The sequence below is a fragment of the Columba livia genome, chromosome 6 (assembly GCF_036013475.1).
Source record: "Columba livia isolate bColLiv1 breed racing homer chromosome 6, bColLiv1.pat.W.v2, whole genome shotgun sequence".
In the NCBI taxonomy this organism is placed as follows: domain Eukaryota; kingdom Metazoa; phylum Chordata; class Aves; order Columbiformes; family Columbidae; genus Columba; species Columba livia.
Genome location: NC_088607.1, coordinates 20463930 through 20487937, shown reverse-complemented (window position 1 = coordinate 20487937; position 24008 = coordinate 20463930). Strand labels below are relative to the sequence as shown.

The 24008-nt window shown below is 39.8% G+C and overlaps 1 protein-coding gene across 1 annotated transcript in view; it reads right to left on the bottom strand.

Moving 5' to 3' along the window:
* The window catches only part of TNKS2 (tankyrase 2), a 30088-nt gene extending 23808 nt beyond the window's left edge, over positions 1-6280 (bottom strand). Inside the window, exon 1 of the mRNA XM_065067448.1 lies at positions 5900-6280. Coding sequence (XP_064923520.1) covers positions 5900-6101 — 202 coding nt within the window. The 5' untranslated portion in view covers positions 6102-6280. The remainder of the gene's footprint in view (positions 1-5899) is intronic.
* Between the last annotated feature and the right edge of the window lie 17728 nt (positions 6281-24008).

The following is a 24008-nucleotide window of genomic DNA, read 5'->3' as shown; positions in this document are numbered from 1 at the left end:
TAAGCCAAACTACATTTTGCATGATACTCTGCCCACTCAAAGCCAGTTTGTGGAAGGATCAATACTGAGCCCAGGGAGCAGTAAGATGAGACTGGCTACAAGCCAATGCACATACAGTTAATATTCTAAGCTTTTAAAAAAAGGTTCCTATAACATGACAAGTATTTTACAGAAACACGTTGCTTGTTGTGGGTTTTGTTTGGTTGTTTTTTTCAAGCACATAAGCAGCACTGTTTTCAGGTTAAAACTAGAAGTATGAATGGCTATTTGCTTTCTAAGGAATAATTAAGATAATGTGCACACAGCTGCCATCTTTGAAACAATCACTTAAGAAAACCCCTATGGACATATAAAGTTTATCTGAGACCATTCTCTATTGAAGAAATAGTCTTACGCATTCTGAGGCACTTTTTCACAATCGTGCGATTCAGTTTCATAGACAGCAAAAAAATAAGTCCACTTGCACATCTGGGGTTAGAAACATACCATAAATAAGGTAATTACTCTTATAAGCGCATTCTATAGTTACTATTGCTTAATTTCAGCTGTATCTTGCACATTTATATAACAGCAAATAAACTGGGACATCAAACTTACCAACTGCATCCATGTTTTCTCTAGTATCTTCACAAGACAACAGAATAACTTAGGACTTCTGACTGTAGTCATTACACCCATCTGATCACATTCCAAAGGCCACTGCCTACAGAAATCCCCCACAGGTTTCACACAGGTCTCTTTGCGTCTCAGGATTATTATGGCAGGTAAGAGCCATGTTTTGTATGTATCAGACTTGTACCAAGTACCTTCTGGGAAATAACCTGCATCTGCAGGACTTGGCATTCCTTGCTTTAAATATAAGTTGCAAACTGTTTTCCTGAAGAGGTGCAGAACTGGGTGGGGAGGAAGTCTTGGGCTTTTCCCTCAGCCTGAATCATGACACAGTTGCCAATACCAGTGATACAAAGACTGTAGCAAATTTGAACTGTGTTACAACTCATCCACGGAACATCAATAGGTAGGTATTAAGTCCATGCAATCCTAACCTAGAAATTTCAGTGACATTTCAGTGACAAAGTTACAGAAATGTAGGAGAAGTGCCAGCACCTTAGTTACAACTGAATGTCTTTGTTTAGTTGCAACTCAACTTTTTCATAGCGCATTAACTAAACCTGACTATTCAGTAAATCCTTCTCCCAGACTGACAGCAACCGGAATTTCAAAGTAAAAAGCACTTTTGCTACTCAGAGTTCGAGAAACAAACACTGCCATTATTAAGCAATTTCTGGATCCTGCTTTCTGAGTGATCTCGTATACAAGCTGTATAAGCAAAAACCAAAAAGGCTAGAAAAGGTATTCAGAAAAGCCTTTATTAAATTCTATTTTTCTCCCTCTTGCCTCAGAAGTCTGGTAAGAAAACCCATTTCCCACAGATTTCTGATTATTATAAAAATAATTTTATGTGGAACTTTTTAGCCCCAGAATGAACTCCAAGGTATTTTCAAGTAACAGCCACAAGACTAGACTGACGATGTGCTTCAATTTTTTAAAATACATTAGTAATAATACAAATCTTGGTTTGCTAGCACCTTGACTTCAATAGAACCACATACTGCACAGCAAATTCACTTCTGAGTCTCAACATTACAGTTACCCATCTCATAACTAACAGAAGGCACCCTGCCTGTCCTAACAGCAAACAGGAGCTCAGCACACTTCACATGAGAACTGGATCAGACCCATGGTCCATGCAAAAACAATTTACCTGCACAAGAAGTCATATTCAATGCACAGGCATGTATATTTCTGCTGCCAAAAAATATCAGTACCTATTAACATATACCCATGCAGCCATATTGTCTATAAATTACATGCAGCATATTTCTAATTATTAAATATATTTAGCTTTCATAACTAGATATTATAAATATTGTTGCCTTAAATGTGTCCTCCTGAATTCTCATCTTCAAAATTTCAATAAATTGTTTCTAGCCTGAATGTATTCTCTAAATTTGCTAAATTCTTCAACGATCTACTCAGATGAGACTTTTTACAAGTCCTACAAACACATCAAAGCTGTTACTTGATGACAGACTGCTTGGTATCATCTTCTTCTTCCCATACCGAAAAAGGTTTTCCAGAACTGCTTTAGTTATGTTAGAAAAGCCTCTGATCAAATTCTCTGTCCAGAAGCTACACTTCTGGTAGCTAAACATTGCTCTTTATTGTGGTTTAACCTGGCAGGCAGCTAAACACTACTGACAACCATTCGCTCACTGCTCCCCCACCGGAGGGATGAGGGAGAGAATCAGAAAAAAGGTAAACCTCATGCATTAAGATAAAGACAGTTTAATAGAACAGAAAGGGAAAATACTAATAGTAATAATAATAGAATATATAAAACAAGTGATGCACAATGGAATTGCTCACAACCTGTTGACAGATACCTAGCCAGTTACTGAGCAGCAGACGCAGCCCCCTGGCCAACTCCCCAGGTTTATACACTGAGCATGATGTCATTTGTTATGGAACATCCCTTTGGTCAGCCTGGGTCAGCTGTCCTGGCTGTGTCACCTCCCTGTTCACCTGCAGCCTTCTGGCTGAAAACTCCTTGACTTGGTATAAAACCTGCTTAGCAACAACCAAAACAACAGTGTATTACCAACATTCCTCTCATACTAAATCAAAAACACAGCACTATACCAGCTACTAGGAAGAATATTAACTCTATCCCAACCAAAACTAGGGCATTTGTACAGAAGAGATTCCTGACCCTCAAAGCTTTGAGGTATAGCCATGTTTTTGAATGGAAAATACCAGCCTTAGCAGGAATCAATACCATTATTGAAAATCAGCTGTAGTGAACCTCATGATAGGTGTAGAGAATTCCCCTGAATGTCCTCTATTTAGTATATAGGTTCAATCAGATACAGTTCACGAGCAACCCATTGCTTCTCTCAGTGCAGATCCTGCAACCATTCAAAAATAACCTAAGTAGTAAAGCAACACCCCTAAACTACTTAAAATTATTTTAAGATTGAGACAGGCTCATTTACATCATATCAATTTTTGCAACTTGTCTTCAGCACTGACTGCACAGCAGGGATTCCTTGCTTCCTTGTGGAAGCATCTGTACGAGAGGGCACCATATATGGAAAGATAAATACTCCCTCATTATTTTCTAAAGGATGTATATGCACAGAGGAAGTGGCCAAACTCTGTATGATGGTCTCCTTCCTCTCTCTTGTTTTCACTGAGAATGGAAAGAGGGGACAGACTTAGCCGACATAGGGAAGGGAGCCACTACCTACTGTAACAGTTCCTCTTTGCTATTAGTCCACTGCTGCAAAAAACTTTTCACTGCCTTTTTTTTTAAATACATTGTCATTTTTAAGGGGTGGATTTTTTTTTTTTGCTCTTGAGCTTCTATCAAAAGACCAATTATATGGTATCACAGCTTGCAACTGTGCAAGATAACTGTCTCTTCATCATGATCACTTTATTTCCTATTGCGAAGTAGAAGGGCTACCCATGGCCTCCAGCTGTCAACTCTTCTACTATCTATGACAGCCAAGCAGCTCGCTGCACTTATTGCTCCCTGAAAAGTTACCAACTTTTTAGCTGATAAATCCTGAATGTTAATCACAACAGAAACTCGTAGCTGTATATATATATATAAAATTTACTTATTTACAGTTGCTGTCATGTCATAATTGATATTCACCTAATTTTGATGGGACAAAAAGCTAACACAAACAACTGAGTGCCAGTTCTCCTCCTCTTCCCCAGGTGTTCTATTTTTAAACGAATTTTAGTTTGCAGGAAGGGCATTTTGGTTCCTGCTGAGTCCCTGAAACCTTGCGATACTTTCAAGTTTAACATCCACTGTGATGGAAAGGATTGACTTGAAGAAGTACATGTAGCATATGGTGAGAGAGGACTGAGCCTATTATGTTGCAAAGGGTGGTGGGCTCTTGACTTAAGCTTCAGTACAACTTATCTACCACCCACACAATTGTGCACTACAAAATCCAAAAAGCAACCTTCACTAGGATCCCAATATATATTGCTTCTAATAATGATGCACACCTAGGGAAAGCTTGTAATATTTAAAAAATATATTTAAAAATCCACCTTTACAAAATAATATATGAAAAAAAGAACAATTTGGTTTATTTCTTTAAATTGTTAGCTAAAATCTGCGAAAAGACTTAAAAAATGGAATGCAAGTTCAGACTCCAGAATGCCACTGCATTAAGAAAAAAGGGCAATACAAAACCTGCCTTCATACTTCAGGTCCCCCTCTTCCATAAAATAAGTCTTGAAACTGCATGAAACTAACTATAGAGTTTTGTTATGTATTTTCTAAGAACACACATCAAGAATAAACAAAGCAAGAACACAGCAGACTTTTGCTTTACTTCCTGGAATGTAATTTCCTTTAGAGACAGAAGATAAAAGAAGGTGTATTATTCCAACTGTGAATAATGGGGGAAAAGCAAAACAAAAACAATAACCCCCAAATCCAGGAGTTACTTATGTCCATCTTTCACACTGAGTCTACTACAAGTAGGCTGACAACAGCAGAGTTCTACCTGAAGCAGTGCAAGAGTGTTAATTCAAGCAGTTACACAAGTATTTTATGTCATGTGTTAACCAGAAACTTTTGGCATCTCTTACGGTCTTGTGAGAGGAGCATTTAACTTCTGTATATCAAGTCTGAAGTAGGCAATAAGCATGGCAATGGCCTCTCCCATTCACACACCAACTTGTTTAACATTAGAAGTCTAGCAACTACATTAATTGATTGCTATACATTTTTTTAAAGAAAAAGCTTTCTATAGACCAGGAATTCTGTTTTTAAAGTCACTTTTTCAAAATGCCGAAAATATACTCGTTTGTTTAGTAGTTCAGAGTTTAGTAGTGAACACGCAGGACTGTTGCATATAAAAAAAAGAGCTGCAAAAATGTTTTCCTCTGACAGGATATTTTGTCTCCTGGGATCTCTTGTCAATCGAGTTTCTTAAATCTGTGAAATGCAACTCCTAACGAGGCTTTCAAGAACTTAGACCTCTTAAGTCTACTGAACACAAGGAAAGGACACCTTAAGTAGAAACCTTCTCCAAAACAATTCAGTGAAGAAACAAACATCTTTATTACTATCCATGTTGTTTAGGTGAAAACAGGCTGCTGTCTTCTGCAGCTTGCCAGCCTCGGGGTCCCAAATCTAACACTGTAATCAAATCAAAACAAGCATCATGAAAACAACAGTCACAGTCAGGTCTTTGTCTGAAAAGGTGGGATGCAATCTTCTGGCCTGTTGCCAGTGAAAGCAGTTGTGCTGTGATGTCAGCTGTTTGCATATTTAAGTCCCAAATTAACAAAGCCTATTTGGTAAAGAGAAGAATACAAAAAAGCTTATGAACAGCATTATCCGACAGGCACCCTTCATGGGTGAAATTGCAAAAATAAGCGGGCTTACTGAAATCAATGGGAGCAGTACCCAGGACATATGTCACCTGTCAGAGCTCACACACAACACAACGAACAGTCAGAACCTCAGTACAGGTGTCCCCAACAGAAGAAACAAGACGCCACCTGTACCACGCAGCAAACAGTGGGTGACACCTCAGCAGCGAGGGTCGCGCCCAGGGCCGGTCACAGCCGCAGGACGGGCGCCGGATGCACACAGGGCCGCTGTGCCCAGCCTCCCCGCGCTGCTGCGGGGCCTGCGCGGAGCCTTCGCACCCAGCGCTTCCCCGCGGCCCGGCCCTGCCCAGGCCCCGCATCGAGAGAGAAGCGGAGCAGCGCGGCCCGGCAGCGGGCCTGGCGCCTGGCGGGGCTGTCCCCTGAGCTCCCCTTCCCCACAGAGGCGGTACCGGCGGCCTGAGGCCCGTACCTGCGGCGAAGTGCAGCGGGCTGGACTTCCTGCCTGCCGTGTCGCGGCTGTTCACGTTCTCGGGCCGCACCAGCCGCTTGACCCGCTCCACGTCCCCGTTCCGGCAGGCCTCGAAGAGCTCCCGGGCCGGCTCCCCGCCGGCGCCGCAGCCCGGCGCCTCGGCCAAGGCGGCCGCACCGCCTGCGCACCGCCGCGCCGCCATGCCGGGCCGGGCCCGCTGGAGGCGGCCGAGCAGCCCCCGCCGCCCCGCTCACAGGCCGCGGCCCTGCGCGGCGGCAGCTCCACACACGCGCCGCTGGGCGGGGCGCTCGGCCCGGCGCGGCGCTGCGCGGCGGAGGGATCCGGGCGGAGCAGCGGCGGCGCAGCTGCCGGCCTCCCTGCGCAGGCGCGCTCCGACAGGCTGGGCACGCGCAGGGCGTGCACGCGTGGGCAGTCGCACTGAGCACGCGCAGTGGCGCGGCTGCCCGCGGGGACGGTGGGTGGAGCCGGGCAGTGCCGGGCGCGCCGGGACGCGGCTCCTGCGGCCTCCGGGCGGCTCGGAGCGGAGTCCGGGGGCTGCGGGTCCACGGCGCTGCTCGGCTCTTACCTCGGCGGCGGGTGTTGCCCTTGCGCTCTGGAGGCGCTGCCGGGGCGGACGCCCATCGCTGGGGCCCAGAGCCGGGAATGCGCTGCGGCGGCTGCTGGGACTGCACGGAACTCGTGTGTCAAAGTGCTGTCTCGTCTCTGCTTCCCCGCGAAGGGCCTTACTGCTGCGAAAACGATCTGAAGCCGGGATTCCTGCTAGTGCAAAACAGAAACAGTTCTTCTGTCCATTTCTTTCAAACTTAGGGAGGAAACAAGATAAAAGACACCACTGATGCACATTGTCTTTAACCTGCTGCCTGCTTCTTTTTAAGAGAAGATTGTACTGCAAGAAATCAAATGCAGAGCTAGTAATTTGTCCTAGAAGAACAAGTGTCCTTTTGCTGCCTGCCTACAGTAATTAAATGTAGATTTGGAGGTGACAGCTATTGAGGGATATATTTTTTTTTGTCCTAATAACTTCATGATTTGATCAAAAGCCTTACATAGTTATTTACATAGCAAAATATGTTGCTCAAAAGGTAATTAACTATGAAGTGGAATTTATACAATATAAATTACACAGGTGTTTTTTTTTCCTAATCTCAGAAAGCAGCTATTAGAAAATACAGTTGCTTGGCTTTGCCAATTGAAGGCTTTAGAAAGGAAAAGAGAGCATCTTTCTCCTTCTTGTAAGCCTAATAAGCTTGTTGGGGACGCTAGGGACTAACTGAAGGATTCATTCAGTAATTTTGAAAAGTGTTTTTCCACTCATGCCATAATAGAACACTTTGGAAAATGCAGTTGAATCAAGTCAGCAGTTTCCTGTTCCAAAGTCAGGAAAGATAAGTGCCTCCAAACTCAATTGAAATTGTAGACTATTTTTGTACTTGTAAATTAAAGTGTGTAAGAACTAGGAAAGAGATCAGCTGCTAATTTGCACAGTTTAGTCACTTCCATTCTGTTACATATCCTTGTTTCTTGATCAAGGCAGTTACACCAAGTTGCCTCTCCCTGGTCCATGTAAATGCCTAAACTGTGCCCAGGAATGTTTTTTTGCGGAAATTACTAGTTGTCCCAGGCCAAACCGATGCTACAGTGACAGGTCAAGGTCCAATGCTTCTGTGTCCTGGCACTGTTTAGTTTAGTGATTTACACATAGTCACAGTAGAAGTGTAACAGAAAAATGTAGCCAGTGCCTGGATGGAAAGCCTGTGCTTTGACAAATGTGATGCCTTTGTCAGGTGTATTTTGTCACCCCACTGGCTTTTCTCCCCGTCACCACTTACATCATAAGCTGTGTTCAGCAGGCAAGGAAAACTCAGGCTATGACCAGGGTGCCTCTATCAGCTGCTTCATATACATAATTCTTCTGCTGCTTTGCATGTAGCCATAATGTTCTGGCATAAACTCTCATCTGTCTCGTAGGCCTGTAGCCACCTCAGACCTTTCCATCATCTCCCAAGCACATGTGATTAAAACTGCCCTTCTACACACAGGCTCCACAGACTGACACCAAGAGCTTCAGTGCTGCAGCTTGTGTCTTTATTAGCCTCACTAGCATAGCTGGAGAAAAATCCTTCTTCAGGCCTAGAGCAGGAGGAGCAAATGCATTAATTTGAAGTTGGCTGCTTTCAAAACTGAAGAAGGGGCTGTGTATCTGAAAGTGTGTGGAAGTGTAAATACCTGTGTACACAGAAACACATCCTGTTCCCAAGGTCTTCTAAAGAACTTTAAAACTAGAATGATTTTTCACTAGTTCTGTTCAAACTCTATGTTTCTTTCCTTGGCAAAAGCTATTATCAAATGCTAATGGAAAACCATTGAAGTGAATTAGAAGAAGAGTACGATTATAAAATATGTTACTGTTATATATCTTAAGTAAATAATTTCCTCATTCTTTCCACATCATTACACCAAAAAGATACTATTCTCAATTGCCTGTATCCTGACTTCCTTTTCCAGTATGGCTTCCTGAAAGCTTGAGTGTAAAACTATGGCAAGTGTCTGTGAGCAGAAAATAATTTTTGAATATGTGATGCTGTAAGAGCAGGATTCAATTAGACTTGAATTTAGTGAGTCAAAGACTCAGCATATTTTAGGATTGGTGTATTAATAGCCCTTACACTGACATTTGAGATTCACATTATGTAAAATAAATATAAATTTTATTTTATTTTATTTTATTTTTATTTTATTTTTATTTTATTTTATTTTATTTTATTTTATTTTATTTTATTTTATTTTATTTCTCTCTTTATTTATTCTATGGGAAAATGATACGTAAAATTCAGTGGTTTTTCTCCAGTCTTCTGTACAGTAGTATGGTTAGAAAACCAAAGCTGAAACATGTGCCAAATCTCACACAGTGTATGTAGTGGGTTTTTTTCCTAGAGAAAGCGGAGGTTATATCTTGCCTATCATTAACACCACCCAAAAGAACTCATTAACAGCTTGGAAACATTTAACTGCTGTTTTATTTTCAGTATAATTTGTGATACACTGATAACCTCTACCTTTGCAGCACGTTTATATTAGTGGCATGAGCTGGCCTGATAGAGACACAAAAGTATTTTTGAAGAGCTTAAACAGTTTGTTTAGAAACATGTTTGGTTGGTCGCTAGAGGGCAGAAGAGAAAAATTAAAAATGCAAAGAAAAATAAAGAGAAAGAAGAAAAGGGGACTGTTTGGTATGGACAGACTAAGGTAGCCTTAAAAACAAACCCTTTTTCTTTGTGTCTGGGAGATTAAAGTTTACTTCTGGGCAGAGACATCATCCATGCCAATCTGCAAGGCAGGCTATCAGATCATCATTTTGTGAGGATTTCTCAGCTCTTTCTAATTGGTCCCTGCAGTAGTTTGCTTTGCTCTTGGAAGCAAGGTAAAATGCTAGAATTAATATCAGTAGGACATTTCAAACGTTCAGAAGTTTAGCTTATTCCAAAAGAAGAATGATTTAAAATTTATTCCATTTGAAGTATTTCCAGATGAGACTTGGAAAGAAACCTCTAACCAACAATAATTAATGCTGTACACCAGGAAATAATAAAACATACCTATAAATGAAAGAGGTGAATCTGGACAGAAACAGAAACGGTGTATTGCTTAGTTACTACCTTTTTAAAACAATAAATAGAAACTTTCTCAGTGTACGTCTTTTTTTTTGCCTAAATGAAAAGACAGGCCAATTGATTTAAGAAATAAGAGCTCCCTGCAAAATCAAAGCCAAACAGCTTGTGCAGCGGTGAATGTTTGTACAACCAGATCTTTAAAGTCACTTACTTTCTCCCTTCCCCTTCTCATCCCATCTACCAAGTACTTTGACTACTTATCTTAAACAAGCAGGAGTAAGTTCCTTTTCTCTGCCAGTCACTCATCTGCAGTTAGAGACATATTATATGTGCCGGCCCTGTTGTACCAGCAGATGGAAGTAAAGTGAAAAAAATATAAAATGGAGAGGTGGAGATAGTGAAGCACTGAGAGAATGAGCATTGCAGAGAGGAGCAAACACAGAGCCAAGTGGTCCCTCTAGGAGAAGGGTTTACACTGTGAGATGTTGACAAGCTGTAACAGTAGGTGATTTAGTTATCAAAATACTGTATCCATGTATGCAGCAGCCAAGAGAACTGTTCAGCAGCTTGGTGACCAGCTGTGGAGATGGCAGTTCACATGATACATTTAGAGAAGATTCTTTTTAGTGGTAGGGAAAAACTTGTGATCCTCACACCAGAAGTACAGATAAGTGTATGAGAGTTCATGGAAACTACATCACACAGCAAAAAGGGCCTTTTGTCCAGGACCCTAGTGACTTCTTTAAAATGATTCCAGTTTTGCTGTCAAAGATGACTAGACAGACAAGTGTCTAGAGGGCTTAAAGGGAGATTTTGTGTGTTTTTCTCTAGTGCCTGGAACATGTCTGGGAGGACAAAGAGCTTTTTTAAAAGCATAGATTCCACTCATGCAAACCAGAATTACTTGGGCTGCCAGCATGTGAACATGGCAGAGACCTGGGAAATTATTATTTGTTTTTCAGAAGAAAGCCACAAGTAGCAGAGGAGCAGTAGGGCCAAAAATGAGCATTGATTGGGGATGCCAGCAAAATGGACTCATATCTCAAATAGTTACAATAATATGTAAAAGCTAAAAATAAATAAAGGCAAACTAGAAAAACTACCCAACCATGTCATTTGTGGCTATTCTGAAGCTGTACAAAAGGGAAAAAAAAATAGTGGGCTACTTAAGTTATAATCTGTCTAGAACTGACTGAGGTGGGAAGTAGTAATTGGCTTGTAAAAACCATCTTAGAGTGAGAAAATTTCAGAGGAGCAAGAACTAGTGAGAGATTATCCATGCATTTAAATTGCAGTTCAAGCATTATTTTAACAGATTTCAATATTTGTTTCCCGTCCCAACTGAAAAAACCAAACAAACAAGCAAAAGGCTTTGGGAAGGTTCAGGCATCTTCACAATCTATCCTGCACGCTTAACGGTAGTGTCCAAGTCCTCCAAGTAATTAACAAAGCAGGTAGGCTTCTCACTCATGTACTCTTAATTGCCCTCTGAAGCACTTCACCTCTTTCTGTTGATGGCATAAGAAACCTATACTTTTTATTTGGATACCTAAATTGCTTGTGTATAGTATGTAATTTAAATACCATGCAGAGTATGCAGCGTGAAGGAAAGCAAAGCACCAACTAAATGTAAAAGTTTTTTTAAAAGTGGTAGTGTACTGCTCCAACTACTGGCACATAGATTGGCAAAATGTTATTTCAGGACAAATCTTTGAGAGGCAATTTCTCAACAATTCAAATGATGGCTTCTTGGAACAGCTCGTTCCACAGTCTGGGGAAAAAAAGAAAAAAGGCAGCTATTCTTGACTTAAGCCCAAGCAACACAGTTACTTGGTTCAAGAAGTAACCATAACTTCACCATGAAGTAATAAAGATCAAATCCAAATAATTTCAACATTTCTAATGGAAGGCTCCTACTGAAAAGTAGTCCACGGCACTGATTCAGAAAGAATCATGATGAAAAGAAGGAATGTCATTACAGTGGTATTAAAATCAGATAAGAAAACATTAAAATCCTAAGATTTACTGTGAATAATGTGTAATGCACATAATTAATTAACTAATCCATTAATTAATTAATGCACATTATTAATAATGCACAATAATGAATAATTGTGCAGATTTTTAACCAAGTGACAGAAAGTAGGAAACGGGTCAAAAAAGTTATTGGAATCAAACTCTAATGTTCATAAATTGTCTGTAAAAAACATTAAAAATAGTGATTTTTTTGCTTTAAAAAAGGAGGATTCTTAAAAATGAACACAGTTGTCTGTATGTCCTGCTAAGCACAAGCTATCATGGAGCTAAACCAACACATGACAAATACAAACTTCTCCTTTGGGATGATTTTTCCAACATCTTATCACTTATTGTAATGTGTAATAATGTCTCAAGAAGGGTAGAATACATTTGGCCAGGAGTACTCTTGCAGAAAAAAAGTTTTGTGATCCATTAAAACAATTCTTCTATTCCTGCAAGTAAGGTTTAAAATCTGCTTCCAAATATATTTTTGCCTGTAACAAATAAATCTCAGAAGACTAAGACATTGACCTGGTAAATATATTGGTATTCCTACCTGAATGCATGGTAGGCAGCCACCCTGCATTGAAGGCACTAATTTCCACTTAAGAGACCTCTATTTCATTTATTTGTTCCATGAGTAAACTGAAGACTGAATCTGTTTATTAGACCTCTCAGACTGAAACAAAGTTAGACAAGAGCTGGTTATACCTTAAATTCAGTGTAGAATTTGGCCTAACAAAACTAAGAAAACCCTGAGTGGTCAAAAAGTTCTAAAGTATTTCTATCTTTTAACTTTTCTAAGAGCCAAACAAGTTTCAAAACTGAATTCATCAGTTTGGTTTTATTGTGAGATTCTGCCATGTAGGTCTCTATTTTTTTATGTATTGCCTGGCTAAGTGTGTGTGAGAAAAAACATCTTTGAACATTTTCACTGATGCTATACAAAAGGTTTGTTGGATTTTTACACTAGAGTATACTGCTACAAAGATTCAGTGAGTATTTAGCACAAGGATGGGCTCCGAAACATGGTAGTAAACTAACTCATCTGTAGCAGGTTTTCTTGTATCATGTCTACATAGGCTGCAAGAAAAGAATAATTCTTATTTTCAATTTGTTCATTGACATTATTAGTGGTAAGTTGGAAGAGACCTTAACAGCTACATGTGCTGATACACTATCAAAGTATAAACTATATAATTGTAATTTTTATATTTTCACTTGGATTACCTTTTACATGCAGGTTCACAAATTATCAAGTAGATAAATGAATTACTTCCCTTTCAACTGTCTACTAAAAATAGGTGTTAAGACATGTTAAAAGTAAAATATCTTGAGCATCAGTGCCACACACATAAAACCAACGTGTAAAGAAATTTTAAAATTTATTTTTTAGTTGAAAGAAAAGTTAGTATGTTGGTAGGCTTTATTTATTGCCAGCATTATACATTTAAAGGATGCGAAAATATTAGCAAATTAAGTATTGTATTCTGTCACAGTTGAGTGCTGTACATGAATGGCAACGTACCATTCATTTATGTACATATAAAGTCTTTTTCAGGATTTTGTATTTTATAGCAAGAGAGGGAAAACTTTGAGGACTTTGTTCAAATCGTTTATTCTAGGATTATTTCTGTTACATACTTTCTGTAATTCCTTATAAGCAGCTGAGACATTTCTTCTGCACATTCTATAGAAAGCCTTGTAACAGTAACTTATGTCTTTATTGATCCACAGAAAATAATTTTTCCATTAATACCAGAAAACTACTGTTTTTTCCTTGGACAGAACATACCTTGATTGTTGAAATGTCGCCTTATGGTCGCGCTCAAGATCATGGTTACACTTTGCTTAAAAATAGTAAACAGTAGTGCTTGTATTTCACCTGAGACTGTGATTAGTTTGCATAACATGTACTCACTATGTACTTGGCCAGTACAGCCAGTGCCTAACACCTGATAAATTCCTCTTCAGATGGCAACATTTTTGAGTGTATAAGGTAATCCTAAATGTCATGGGTTATTTAGTTGTCTGGGAAATATATTTAAAAGTTATCCTTTTTGTGTTTTAAAGGTGACTGAATGTATTTCTATAAAATTTAAAAATAGGCCCTTTTACTTAACAGACTTACATAAATGCAAACTACTGCTGTTAAGATGAAGTTACACAGGATGTCATTTCAACAGCAAGGTTACTTGGGGTTAAAACTAAATATATCTCAGGCTTTATCACTCTGGAATCCCTCCAGGAGAGTGAGTGGTCATCCTTCTCTCTTTCCTTCTCACTTATTTTCCCCATCTGGCCAGGGTCTTTCACCTTCAAGATGGGATCTCCAGTACGTGCCCAGTGGGAGCCTATGTTACTTTTCAGATCTAACTCATAACCCAAACAATTTCAAAACTGGAAACAGAACAACTGAATGGAAAATTAGATTGGTGGGAGGTAGTGGGCATGATTAAGATCTTAAAACCTTGAAGACATCTGAAATGCTCTCTCTGCACACAATATATGTCACACAAACTAAATGGCACATAGGCATGTGACAGTGAAATAGCTTTCTCCCAGTAAGTTAGTAACCGTTTTTCTTCAGAAACAGTTACACTGAAGATCCTTTTTTTTGTTGTTGTCTGGACAGCTCATGCAGCAGAGCTACTGCTGTCTTTCTTGATATTGTCCATGTATGGAAACTCTTCAGTGCGGACCAGAACAGCCCTTGCAATGTAGATGAGGACATGGCACCCAGCCGTTTTTGAGGCTCTTTTAGCCTGTAAACAAAAATCCTATGCAACAGATAAGCACTGGACAGAAGTTGGCCTCATTTGTATTTGGCCCAAAATAAATTACATTTCTTGAAAAAAAATATATGGAATACAAGCTAGCTACTAGGGATCTTTAATTGTAGGCAAACAAATATTTTTTATAATTTGAGTTAGTCTGAAACAACCAGCAAAGTGCCTAATGTCAGCCATGTATTCAGAGCGGTGCCAAGCACTGTAGGACCTATGAACGCACACGCAGCAGAGTACACAAATGACTCAGGGACTTTCTTCTCTGTTCAGACACTTCAGACTATAACAGTATCTAATAATTTTATTAGAAATACCAGTTTCCCATTTTATAGCTAGATTGAGTGATCTGAAAGAAGCCTACTTGCTCTAGCAGAGATTTGGGTGATGGAAGTGCAGACTGTTCTTAGAACAACTGATACATGCCTGGCCTCATGTTACTAACATTTTATCTGAGATACAATGATGACAGTAATGAAACATCAGGTCTTGGGAGTCCTCCATTTTAGCCAAAATAGCTTTTAGTAAACTGAACTTGGAACCAAATAAAATAATATATTTTTCTGAGCTATTCTGACTTGGCAGCTACTCAGGTAGCACAGAGAGGGCAGCTCTGGAAAGGTGGGCTCACCTTGTGGAGAGTAGGAAGTAGAAACTGTCCCTTGCATCCAACAGCACAGCAACACCAGCTTCTGGAGGAGAACTGCTTTGCCTTTCGTAGAGGTTTCATGGAGTCCTGTAGGTGTGGCCCACCTTAGCTAAGAGCTATATCAGTGTTTTTTCACCCAGATGGCTAAGCTCTGGCTAGCAAAGAATTATGGTATTTTCAATAGTCATGTTGACTTACATAGAGATACCTGTGTATGGGAAGCTCAGAAACATACCTACATGTTTTGCTAAATAAGCCAGCCAACTGCTAGTCCCTTTAGGACAGGAAAGGAAACCAAGGGCTTTGCTTCTGGGCCAGGTAGTTCTGCTGAGGGAGGCCTGAAATCCTGCACTGGCAGAAGAGACAGAGAAATGAATGAATCAGTCTTACTATAGATTCCCTTAGCTGAGATTCCTCCATCCTGTTTTATTTATCTATGGACAGATCTATAATGTACTTCGACAATGAGCTCATGACATTCTTGAAAGGCATACTTAATAAGCCCCTGAAGAAAAGAACCAGTTCTTCTATGAAATTGGAGACATTATGCTTCAGAAGAGTAAGAAATTAAACAAGTATTCATGCTACTTACATTGCTGACAAAAGCTATGGGAAACCATACTGGCTACACCTCAGCTATGCATTGATGGCAGCCCTGAGACCACGCTCTAAAGTGACAGTCTTGTCATTCAGATGCCAACTTGGAAGCAGTGACTAAGAGATGGTGTGAGCTGCTCCCTCACAGTGCTGAGTCCAGCACCTGAGGCCACAAAGGCTGCAGGCAGCTTGTGAGGCAGCAAGATGGATTGCAGATGCACAGGCAGTATGGCACTGCTCAAAGCAGCACATATACAGCTGTTTTGTCTTTTTTATGGAGGCAATTCACCTGTAGGGATGGTAGAAGAGTTCACTGTAGAGGTGGTAAAAGAGTTAACTCAAGAATGAAAGAAGAGTTAAAGTTGATGTGCTGCAAAGTAATATTAGAACCACCCAAGTAGCTATATTGGCAGAAAGGAGTAGTCATAACATTGCTATTATTATTGGTCTGAGCATCAGAAATGCATGAACTCCAAGCTATGCTCCCACACAAGCCAACCTCATAGTGTTACTCAAGCTAGAGATCTGTATGTATGGACAGAAGTTAGCTTGGGACAGCACTGAAACTCATCCTTTAGGAAAGAGAAGCCTAAGGAACCAGATGTGACCTTTAGTTACTGAACTACTTCAGAATTATATTTATTCTTTATGAAGAAACAAGGAATCCAAGATTGTCTATGTTTGTATTTTGAAATTGCCTGGTTACAGATTTCTTTAATTTCTCAGTTATGCTTTGTCCAAATACTTTAGACAGAGGATTTATTAGCAGTTATTTTTTCATAGGCAGAGTGCCAGTGTCCTCTTTTAAACCCCTTCTTTTGCTCCAGATGATCCCAGCACAAATGTGAAGGCTTAAGTGATTTCATACTCCCTAGACAGAGCTTCCAAACTTACATTGTGTTGAAGCTTGATATAGCACCCCTGTATCTATATTGGGAGAAGCTGTGTAAAACAGCTAGATATGTGAGTACTGGCAAATGAGCTGCTTTTTTTACTTCTGATGCCAAGCACTCTGATATATCTTGGAACACAGTCTGTGCCATTTGGAAATCCTGCCTTATGCCCACTGCTCAGGGAATAAGAAGTTGAGTGAAGAGAAACCAATACAAACATGATGTGTATGATGGGTCAAAAAGTTTCAAAACAAAAATTTTAAATCAGTGAAAGACCTTGATTTTTCAGGCCAAAACGGTGCTTTCGTTTTGATATCAGCTGCCTTAGAAATATGGCTCAGAAATTACCTTGTAATACTGAATGCAGGCAATTTTTTACCTTGATCTTTTGCAAAACACTGGGGCACTTGAAATTAATGGATGGAAACATTAACATAATTGTTAACTAAGAACAACAAAAACCAGCGAATATATTAAAAATGTCATGTAATTTCAAGGTAGGGTAGGGGGAATATTTTCAGCAGTATGTGTTAATGATCTGCATTTTGTGTCTGCCTTGTAGGAAAATTTACATAGCTTCTCTTATAGGAAAAAGTATGTTTGTGAGAAGACAAACAGGAACACCCTTCCCTGGGCTTGATCACAAAAGATGGAAAGACCTTTCACAGTTTCTTTGTATCTTGACTAGAGCCGATTTCACATCTTGCCTTTCAATCCAGGGATCTCGAAACAGCTTATTAACTCACAGTTTTTCCATCGGTGATCAGAAAGCTTTAAACCATCAAGTGATTAACAAGGAAAAGTATGACAGAGATATAGGAGCTGGTTTTTAGCTTTGCAGCTTAGCATGGGCAGGTTGTGTTGCACTGTGTTGAAACAGTGACTTGACATGCCAGGCTAAATTCAGAAAAAATTCAAAGCAAGGCCACAGTGACCTGCAGGGACTTATTAGTAAGTTCTTTTCCTTTGGTATGTGCCTTTTACTGCCTTATATCACTCATACATTTATACATATGAAACCAACACCCTCCTATTTTTACATTGCTGCTGAATTTGATCTAGACCCTTTCCTTCAGAAGACATGTTCACAGTTGTGCATTTGAGCTGCTGTATTTGAGCTTACTTGCAGTAGACCCAGTGACATGCAAACCTTGTTTTTGCATCTGATGTGTTAGCATGTGATACATCTAATAGCACCCTGAGAGCAAGACACCACTTTGTAGCTGACAGGCTGCTAACTTTTTAAGCTGACACTCAGCTGTAGCGAAGAACATGACTGTTCCTAGTCATTTTTCAAAGTAGTTCATCTGAAGTCCTGCTGTGGCTTCAGCAAACCTCAAATGAATTTAGAAACCAAAATGAATTTAGAAAAGCTCACTGAGTCGGTACAGGTAACAGGAGGCGAGGATGGATCTGATCCCTTCCCTCACATCCCCAGGGCAAGAATGGCAGGTTGAGTCCCCTGTTCTGTTCCCTCCAGCACCCTGCTTTGCCACAATTCAGTGATGAGTTTTCAACTGGGGAGTGTTTGTTGTGTGGATGTGTGAGCCCAGCCCCGAGGCTGGTACACACAGCAGCTACACGTGCTCGGGACTGGCACAGCTCCTCTAACTGCAGGGACAAAAAAAGAGCAGCAGCAGGAGGAATGGGATGGCAGGAAAATGTGCCTCTTAAAATGTCACGCACCATTTTAGCTCTCACCTTCTAACACTTGTGTTACATCACTTGAGGCACAAGGCAAAGAGAACAGAGCAAAGGAAGGGCAGTGGCCATCATCACCTCTGAGTTAGGGCCCTTGTGCTTAGCACTGCTCAAGGACACTGAAAGTTGTTTTTAAAATAAAATCAAAGAGGAAGTTTCTGCCAGAGTTTGGATAAAATCAAATGCACCTGCAAAACAGTTAACTGCAGTGAAAATACAGGATTTATAAAGACTTAGAATTTCCCTTCCTATTTAGACAATGTATCTAAATAAAAAGACTTTTGTTTAGTCCTTTCTTGGCACATATTACTTTTAAATTATGATATATGTGATGAGACAAAATGACCAACAAGAACTGGTAATGCTTTGTTCTGGTTCTCCTTTGAGGAAAGCATAGGACACCATAGCAAAGTGCTGTGTCAGTACCCATTGTGGTACACTGCTCAGAGGCAGAACAAAGCCTCCGAGAAATGGAGCCTCCAGCTTAACTTATTTCCTAGCCTGGCATCCATTTTTTGTTATCACCATTTCCTCCTGCTCTCCACCTCCAAGTTAGACCCAATTCTAGACATTCCTATTCAACACTGTCCCCTGGCAGGAAATGAGTGCCTCATTTTTCAGATTAAAAAAAAGGCAAACTAAGCATTTTCTCAGAATGTATGCTCATTGCTCTCTTACCCACTTTGAATCCATGCATACACTTTCTTGCATCAGCTGTCCTATCACCTGCCTTCTGAGCCAGGCTACCAAAGACAGATTTAAGGTGGATGAGTAGTCAATTTATCTGCAAGAATGAAGTCTCAGCAGGTAATTGAACTCATCTACTCATAAGACTTAAAAAGGAAGAAAACTGGTTTTAGATATGATGCTGTGTATCAGCAATAGACTCATAATAAGTTTCAGTAGTCTTACCATGCCAAAAGTATTCTGACTAAACAGTAAAAATATTGTACGACATAACAGTGGCTCAGAGAATTCTACAGTAGTTGGGCTATAGGTTGTTGGAGTGTACATAGTGTGGTATATCTGTAAGCCTCCTTTCCCTCCTGCTAGTAAGTCTTGCTCTAGGTTCCTGGTTTTAGATCTTTGACCATATGAATCTTCTAATAAGGCACGAAAACATCATCATTCAGCTGTGAAGCTTATACCAGTATTAATCTGCAGGGAAAGTAGCAGATTTTCTCAGCTGGTCTGCTGAACCACTTCTTCTTCTATAAGCTATACAGACAGATAAAATAAATATTAGGCAACACTTCTTGAAACTGTCACAGGTTTTTTATGGTGTTTCTTTTCAGCATTGCAACAGATTGGTGTTGGTTATCGCCATGCAAGCTGATTGAATTGTATTGGCACTGAAGTACAGAAACCCACGTATTCAATAGAACCTCATGCTCCATTAAATTTGTGTGAACTATTATGGCTGTGGGGATGATGCACAGTGAAAATAGAAAGTGAGCACATCCCACTTGAATGGCTTTCTAAGGATCTCCTTGCCCCATCAAGAAAAGACTGGTAGTAGGAGTTTCAAGTGGGAGTTTCTACCCTTGTTATTACTTGCATTGTAAGGGTTACACGCTGACTGTGGTAACATTGTTCAGGGAAAGATCTTCAGGAGTATAATTACTCTTTCGATTTCATATGGATAAAGAAAGGAAATGATCCTAAGAATACAAGACTTCAAAGACCCATGAAAAGCAAGAGGAATATCTCAGTTAACTTAGCTGAGAACCTATCATTAGAAATGTCAGCTGGCAAATCATGGCAGGGACCTTCTATATTCATACGGTAACAAGTTATTAATCAGTTCACACTAGTTCAATGTGCTTACACTGGAGTAGGTCTCATGTTTTTTTTTCAGAAAACCTGCAGTTTCACTAGGCATGGTTGTTTATAATCAACATTGCATCCAACTCTAACAAGCTTACACAGTTTAAACAAAATAGAGATTCATGCCTTATTTTGTCAAAAATGTTATTAAGAAGGTTTTGCTAATTTCAACAAACTGATGTAGAAAATAAAAAAAAAAAAAAAAGAAAAGCTGTCTGAGTTCAGGAAGCTCCCTGCCTTGGACAGAACAACCTTTACCTGCAAGAGAGATTCATTTGCCTTCATTTTTGTATATGGCTATCATAAAAAAACAGGGCACAAGCATGAGCCTGGAATGCAATTTACAAAAGCTATAGCATGGTATAGACTATGTTATGTATTTTTAAAGTTCTACATGCCATTAAAAAAAAAAAGGGGGACAAAACTAATGCTATACTACCTGTAAAGCTTGTAACAAGGGAGGCTAGAAGTAGGACATACTAGAACAGACCTAACATACCCATGAGTCTAAGGCTGATCTAGACCCTTTGATTTAGAACAAGATCAATGACAGAACACATGGGCACACTCCTGTGCACAGCATCTTTTTATAGAGATTTGACAGTAGTCAAGAGTACGTTTAGACTTGTGAAGCTTTAGGATGTAGCATATGAATCAGCAATCTTGGTTTTTGGATGAACAGATAATGAATCATCACTTCCTCTATCTGTACTTCCACTGTGTTACATAAAAGGGCCGGGTATAACGTTTTATTTTCTGGTATTATATCTGCAGGGCACTCATAACCTGATTTTGGACCTAGTAGCCCTGATAATAAGGTGTCATTTCTAAACCAGAGACATTCCATTGACCAACACCCCATCACGCTTTCAACATTACTGTGCTATGACTAGCAGAGAAGTTTCTGCTTAAATACCTTCTTCGTGGGATGTTCAAATAAAGAATTCTGAGTATTGCTATTATCTAGAGAAGACAAATGTGTAATGCATGATGGCATTAATAAAATGGATACATCATTTCTATGCTACCATTTTTATACATAGCCAGAATTTATTTTCTCTCATGCTCACTGTCTTTATGACTACCCTGAGAAAAAAGCTACAAATGGAGCAACTTTCCTTTCCTTTGGGGGATGGAGAGTTTAAGAAAGTTAGCATTCTGGGTTGGATGGAAATGGATTTATTAAACTTTGTTTTATAAATATTTTTCTTCCCTCCCTTACTCCCAAAGGACAGAATCACATCTTCTTCTCCCATTACAGTGAGTTGATATGGCCAGGCAGTTGCTGGCCCAGGAGAAAGCCTGCTGCTGCCCTGTCGACAGCCTGAAAACTGCCTTGACTGGAATCCTCTCTCAGTCTCACTTGTCAGAACTATGCAGTTTTGCATATGTAAATATACTGCAGAGAAATATATAAGCATATGAAAAAGGATCAGGAACTTTAGAAAGGGTTTCCCTACCCCAGGAAAAGGACATGAATGGCATGCCACCCATGCCATGTGCTATTTTCTGTCTAATCTCATTCTCTGGGAAGGGATCCCTGGTAGAACTCCTTGCTAAAGGCAAAGAGAAAGGGTTTTTGTTGTTGTGTGGCACTATTATTAAGTTATGTTTCTAAGAAAAACACTGATGAACATTTATTCCTTTAAACATTCCAATTTTGTAACAAAGAAAAATTTCTACCTACTTATGGTTAAGAGAAGTTTTTTCCTTTGCACTAATCTGCGAATAAAACCATATTTCCTTTTCCTATCCGACACATTTGGTGCTTCCTCCTTCAGACATAAGTCCTCAAATAACTCCTCATACCCTTAAATAGTACCTTATGACTAGCAAATATCTGTTTGTGTCACTGTGGTGAGATCTACTCTTTTGCAGTAGAGCGCAAGTTAGATAAAGTTAATGCATGAACTGTGTTTTGCTCAATGAACAAGGTCCATCCAGTTGCCTGGTTAACAACATGTGGCTAAAAAGAACTAGCCAGCAAGGACACGTGTGCCTTAGATTAGCATTTGAGTTTAAAGCAAATTTTTGTTGGTGTGATGTAGGAACAGCATGGTGAAAGAGCAGCTGTGATTTTTTTGCATTAGATGCCTTTTCAATAGGCTTCAGAAAGAAAAACTGAAAGGTTGTCAGCCTGAATATTTAAATGAAATGAGGTAAAGTAGTAAAAAAAAATCTTAGTGCTTTCGCTAAGCTAACAGGGCAATAAGCCTTGGGTAAACGATTAAGAAAGTGGAAGTGTGGTGAACCAGTTTAGTAGACTTGGAGCCAGAAGAGATGAGAAGGTAAAATATAAATGGACAGTATCAGAAGTCACACAACCAAAATGAATTAAAAGAAGAGATAGGAAGATGGAAGTAGCAACATGTGTGGGAATAGAGACGTGGAAGATCTTAAGATGTAGTGTTGGAGCAAAAGCCTCCAAAGAGGTTTGAAGTTGGCCTATCTGTGGCAGCAAGCAAAGCAAATGGTTTATGTATCAGCATTTGGGGGAATTTTTTTTTTTTTTTTTTAATTTTACAGATAAATGTCAACAGGTGTCATTTGGAAATGAAGGCAGATGTTAAAAGTCCTGAAGGCCTAAGAGAAAGATTGCAATAGTCTGTGTACAGAAGTGCAATATTCCTTCCATAGATGACTGTAATAAAATATGAAAGAATTATCTCCAAAACTACCAGATTTTGCACAAAGAGTGATAAAAAGAGAATCCTGCAACTGACAAATAAAAAGTAACTTAACTGTATGCCAAAGTACTGATAACTGCTGTTGCCCAAACAAACCAAGCAGTCCTGAAGAAATTGCACAAATTTCTCTGTATCAACCTATAGAGAGGCTTTCTTTGCTACAGTAAAGAAAGAAATTCTCCTTGTGTTCTGTTTATAAGAGAACACCATGGATCTTGTTTAAAATCCTGAAATAAAGGCCAAGGGAAGTGATCATTCCCCTTCACGGGGCACTTGTGAGGTTGTATCTGGAGAACTGTGTCCAATTTTGGGTCCCTCAATAAGCATATCTCATGGACTAACTGGGGTTAAAGAAGTGGAGGGTCACCAGGACAATTATGAGACCTGAACATGCTGCACAAGGTGAGGCTGAGGGAGCTGAGTTTGCTTAACTTGCAGAAGAACAGGCTAAGCAGCAGTGGGTCAGAGTGTAGTGTCCTGCTACTGGAAGAGGGAGCAGAGAGAAGATGAACCCAGACTTCCCCCCGAGATGTACCACAAAAGGAAAAAAGGCAGCAGTCTTGTGTTGCAGCAAAGGAATTCCAGATAGATAAATGGAAAAAATTACAAGAGTGGTTAAGCACGGGCACAGGTTGCCTGAAGAAGCTGAGGACTCTCTGTCCTTGGAGGTATTAAAAGCTCAGCTGGACAAGCAACCTGAACAGCCAGATCTAGCTTTGCAGCTAGTCCTGTTTTGAGGAGGAGACTGGTCCCTTGCAACCTCTGTTATTCTATGACTGTAATTCTCCATGATGCAAGATTTTTCTCATTGATTAAAACCATTTTAAAGATTGCAAAACTTATTGTAAGCATTATTACATCTATGGAGAAAGCACACTTTGACAGTAAGCTCTCTGTATTCCAGGAAGCAGCATCCAAGAACAAACAAAGGAAATAAATTTATTGCAAATATGTTATTCAGGCCACAGATCCTTCTACACTCAGAGGCCCTAACTACTTCCCCTCCCATTGCAGGGTGAAACAAGACTGATGCTGTTACAGCACTTGGATTTAAGAGCTTAATTCTTTCCAGCAAATATAAAAATGAAATAAAACTGCATGAAATTTGACTTCTGTGAAACTGGGGAAATATACATATATCTGTTGCGCATCCAAAAAGGATAATTAGGTAAGATCCTGGGAGACTCTAATGTTATGGCTGAAGTGATTAAAATCAGGCTAAATCTGAAAGAGAAAAGGTTCATTCATCTCTTAGACCTATGCCATAGGGGAGATTTTTCCCCCATATAGCAAATCCAAGAAAAACTTGACACAGAAT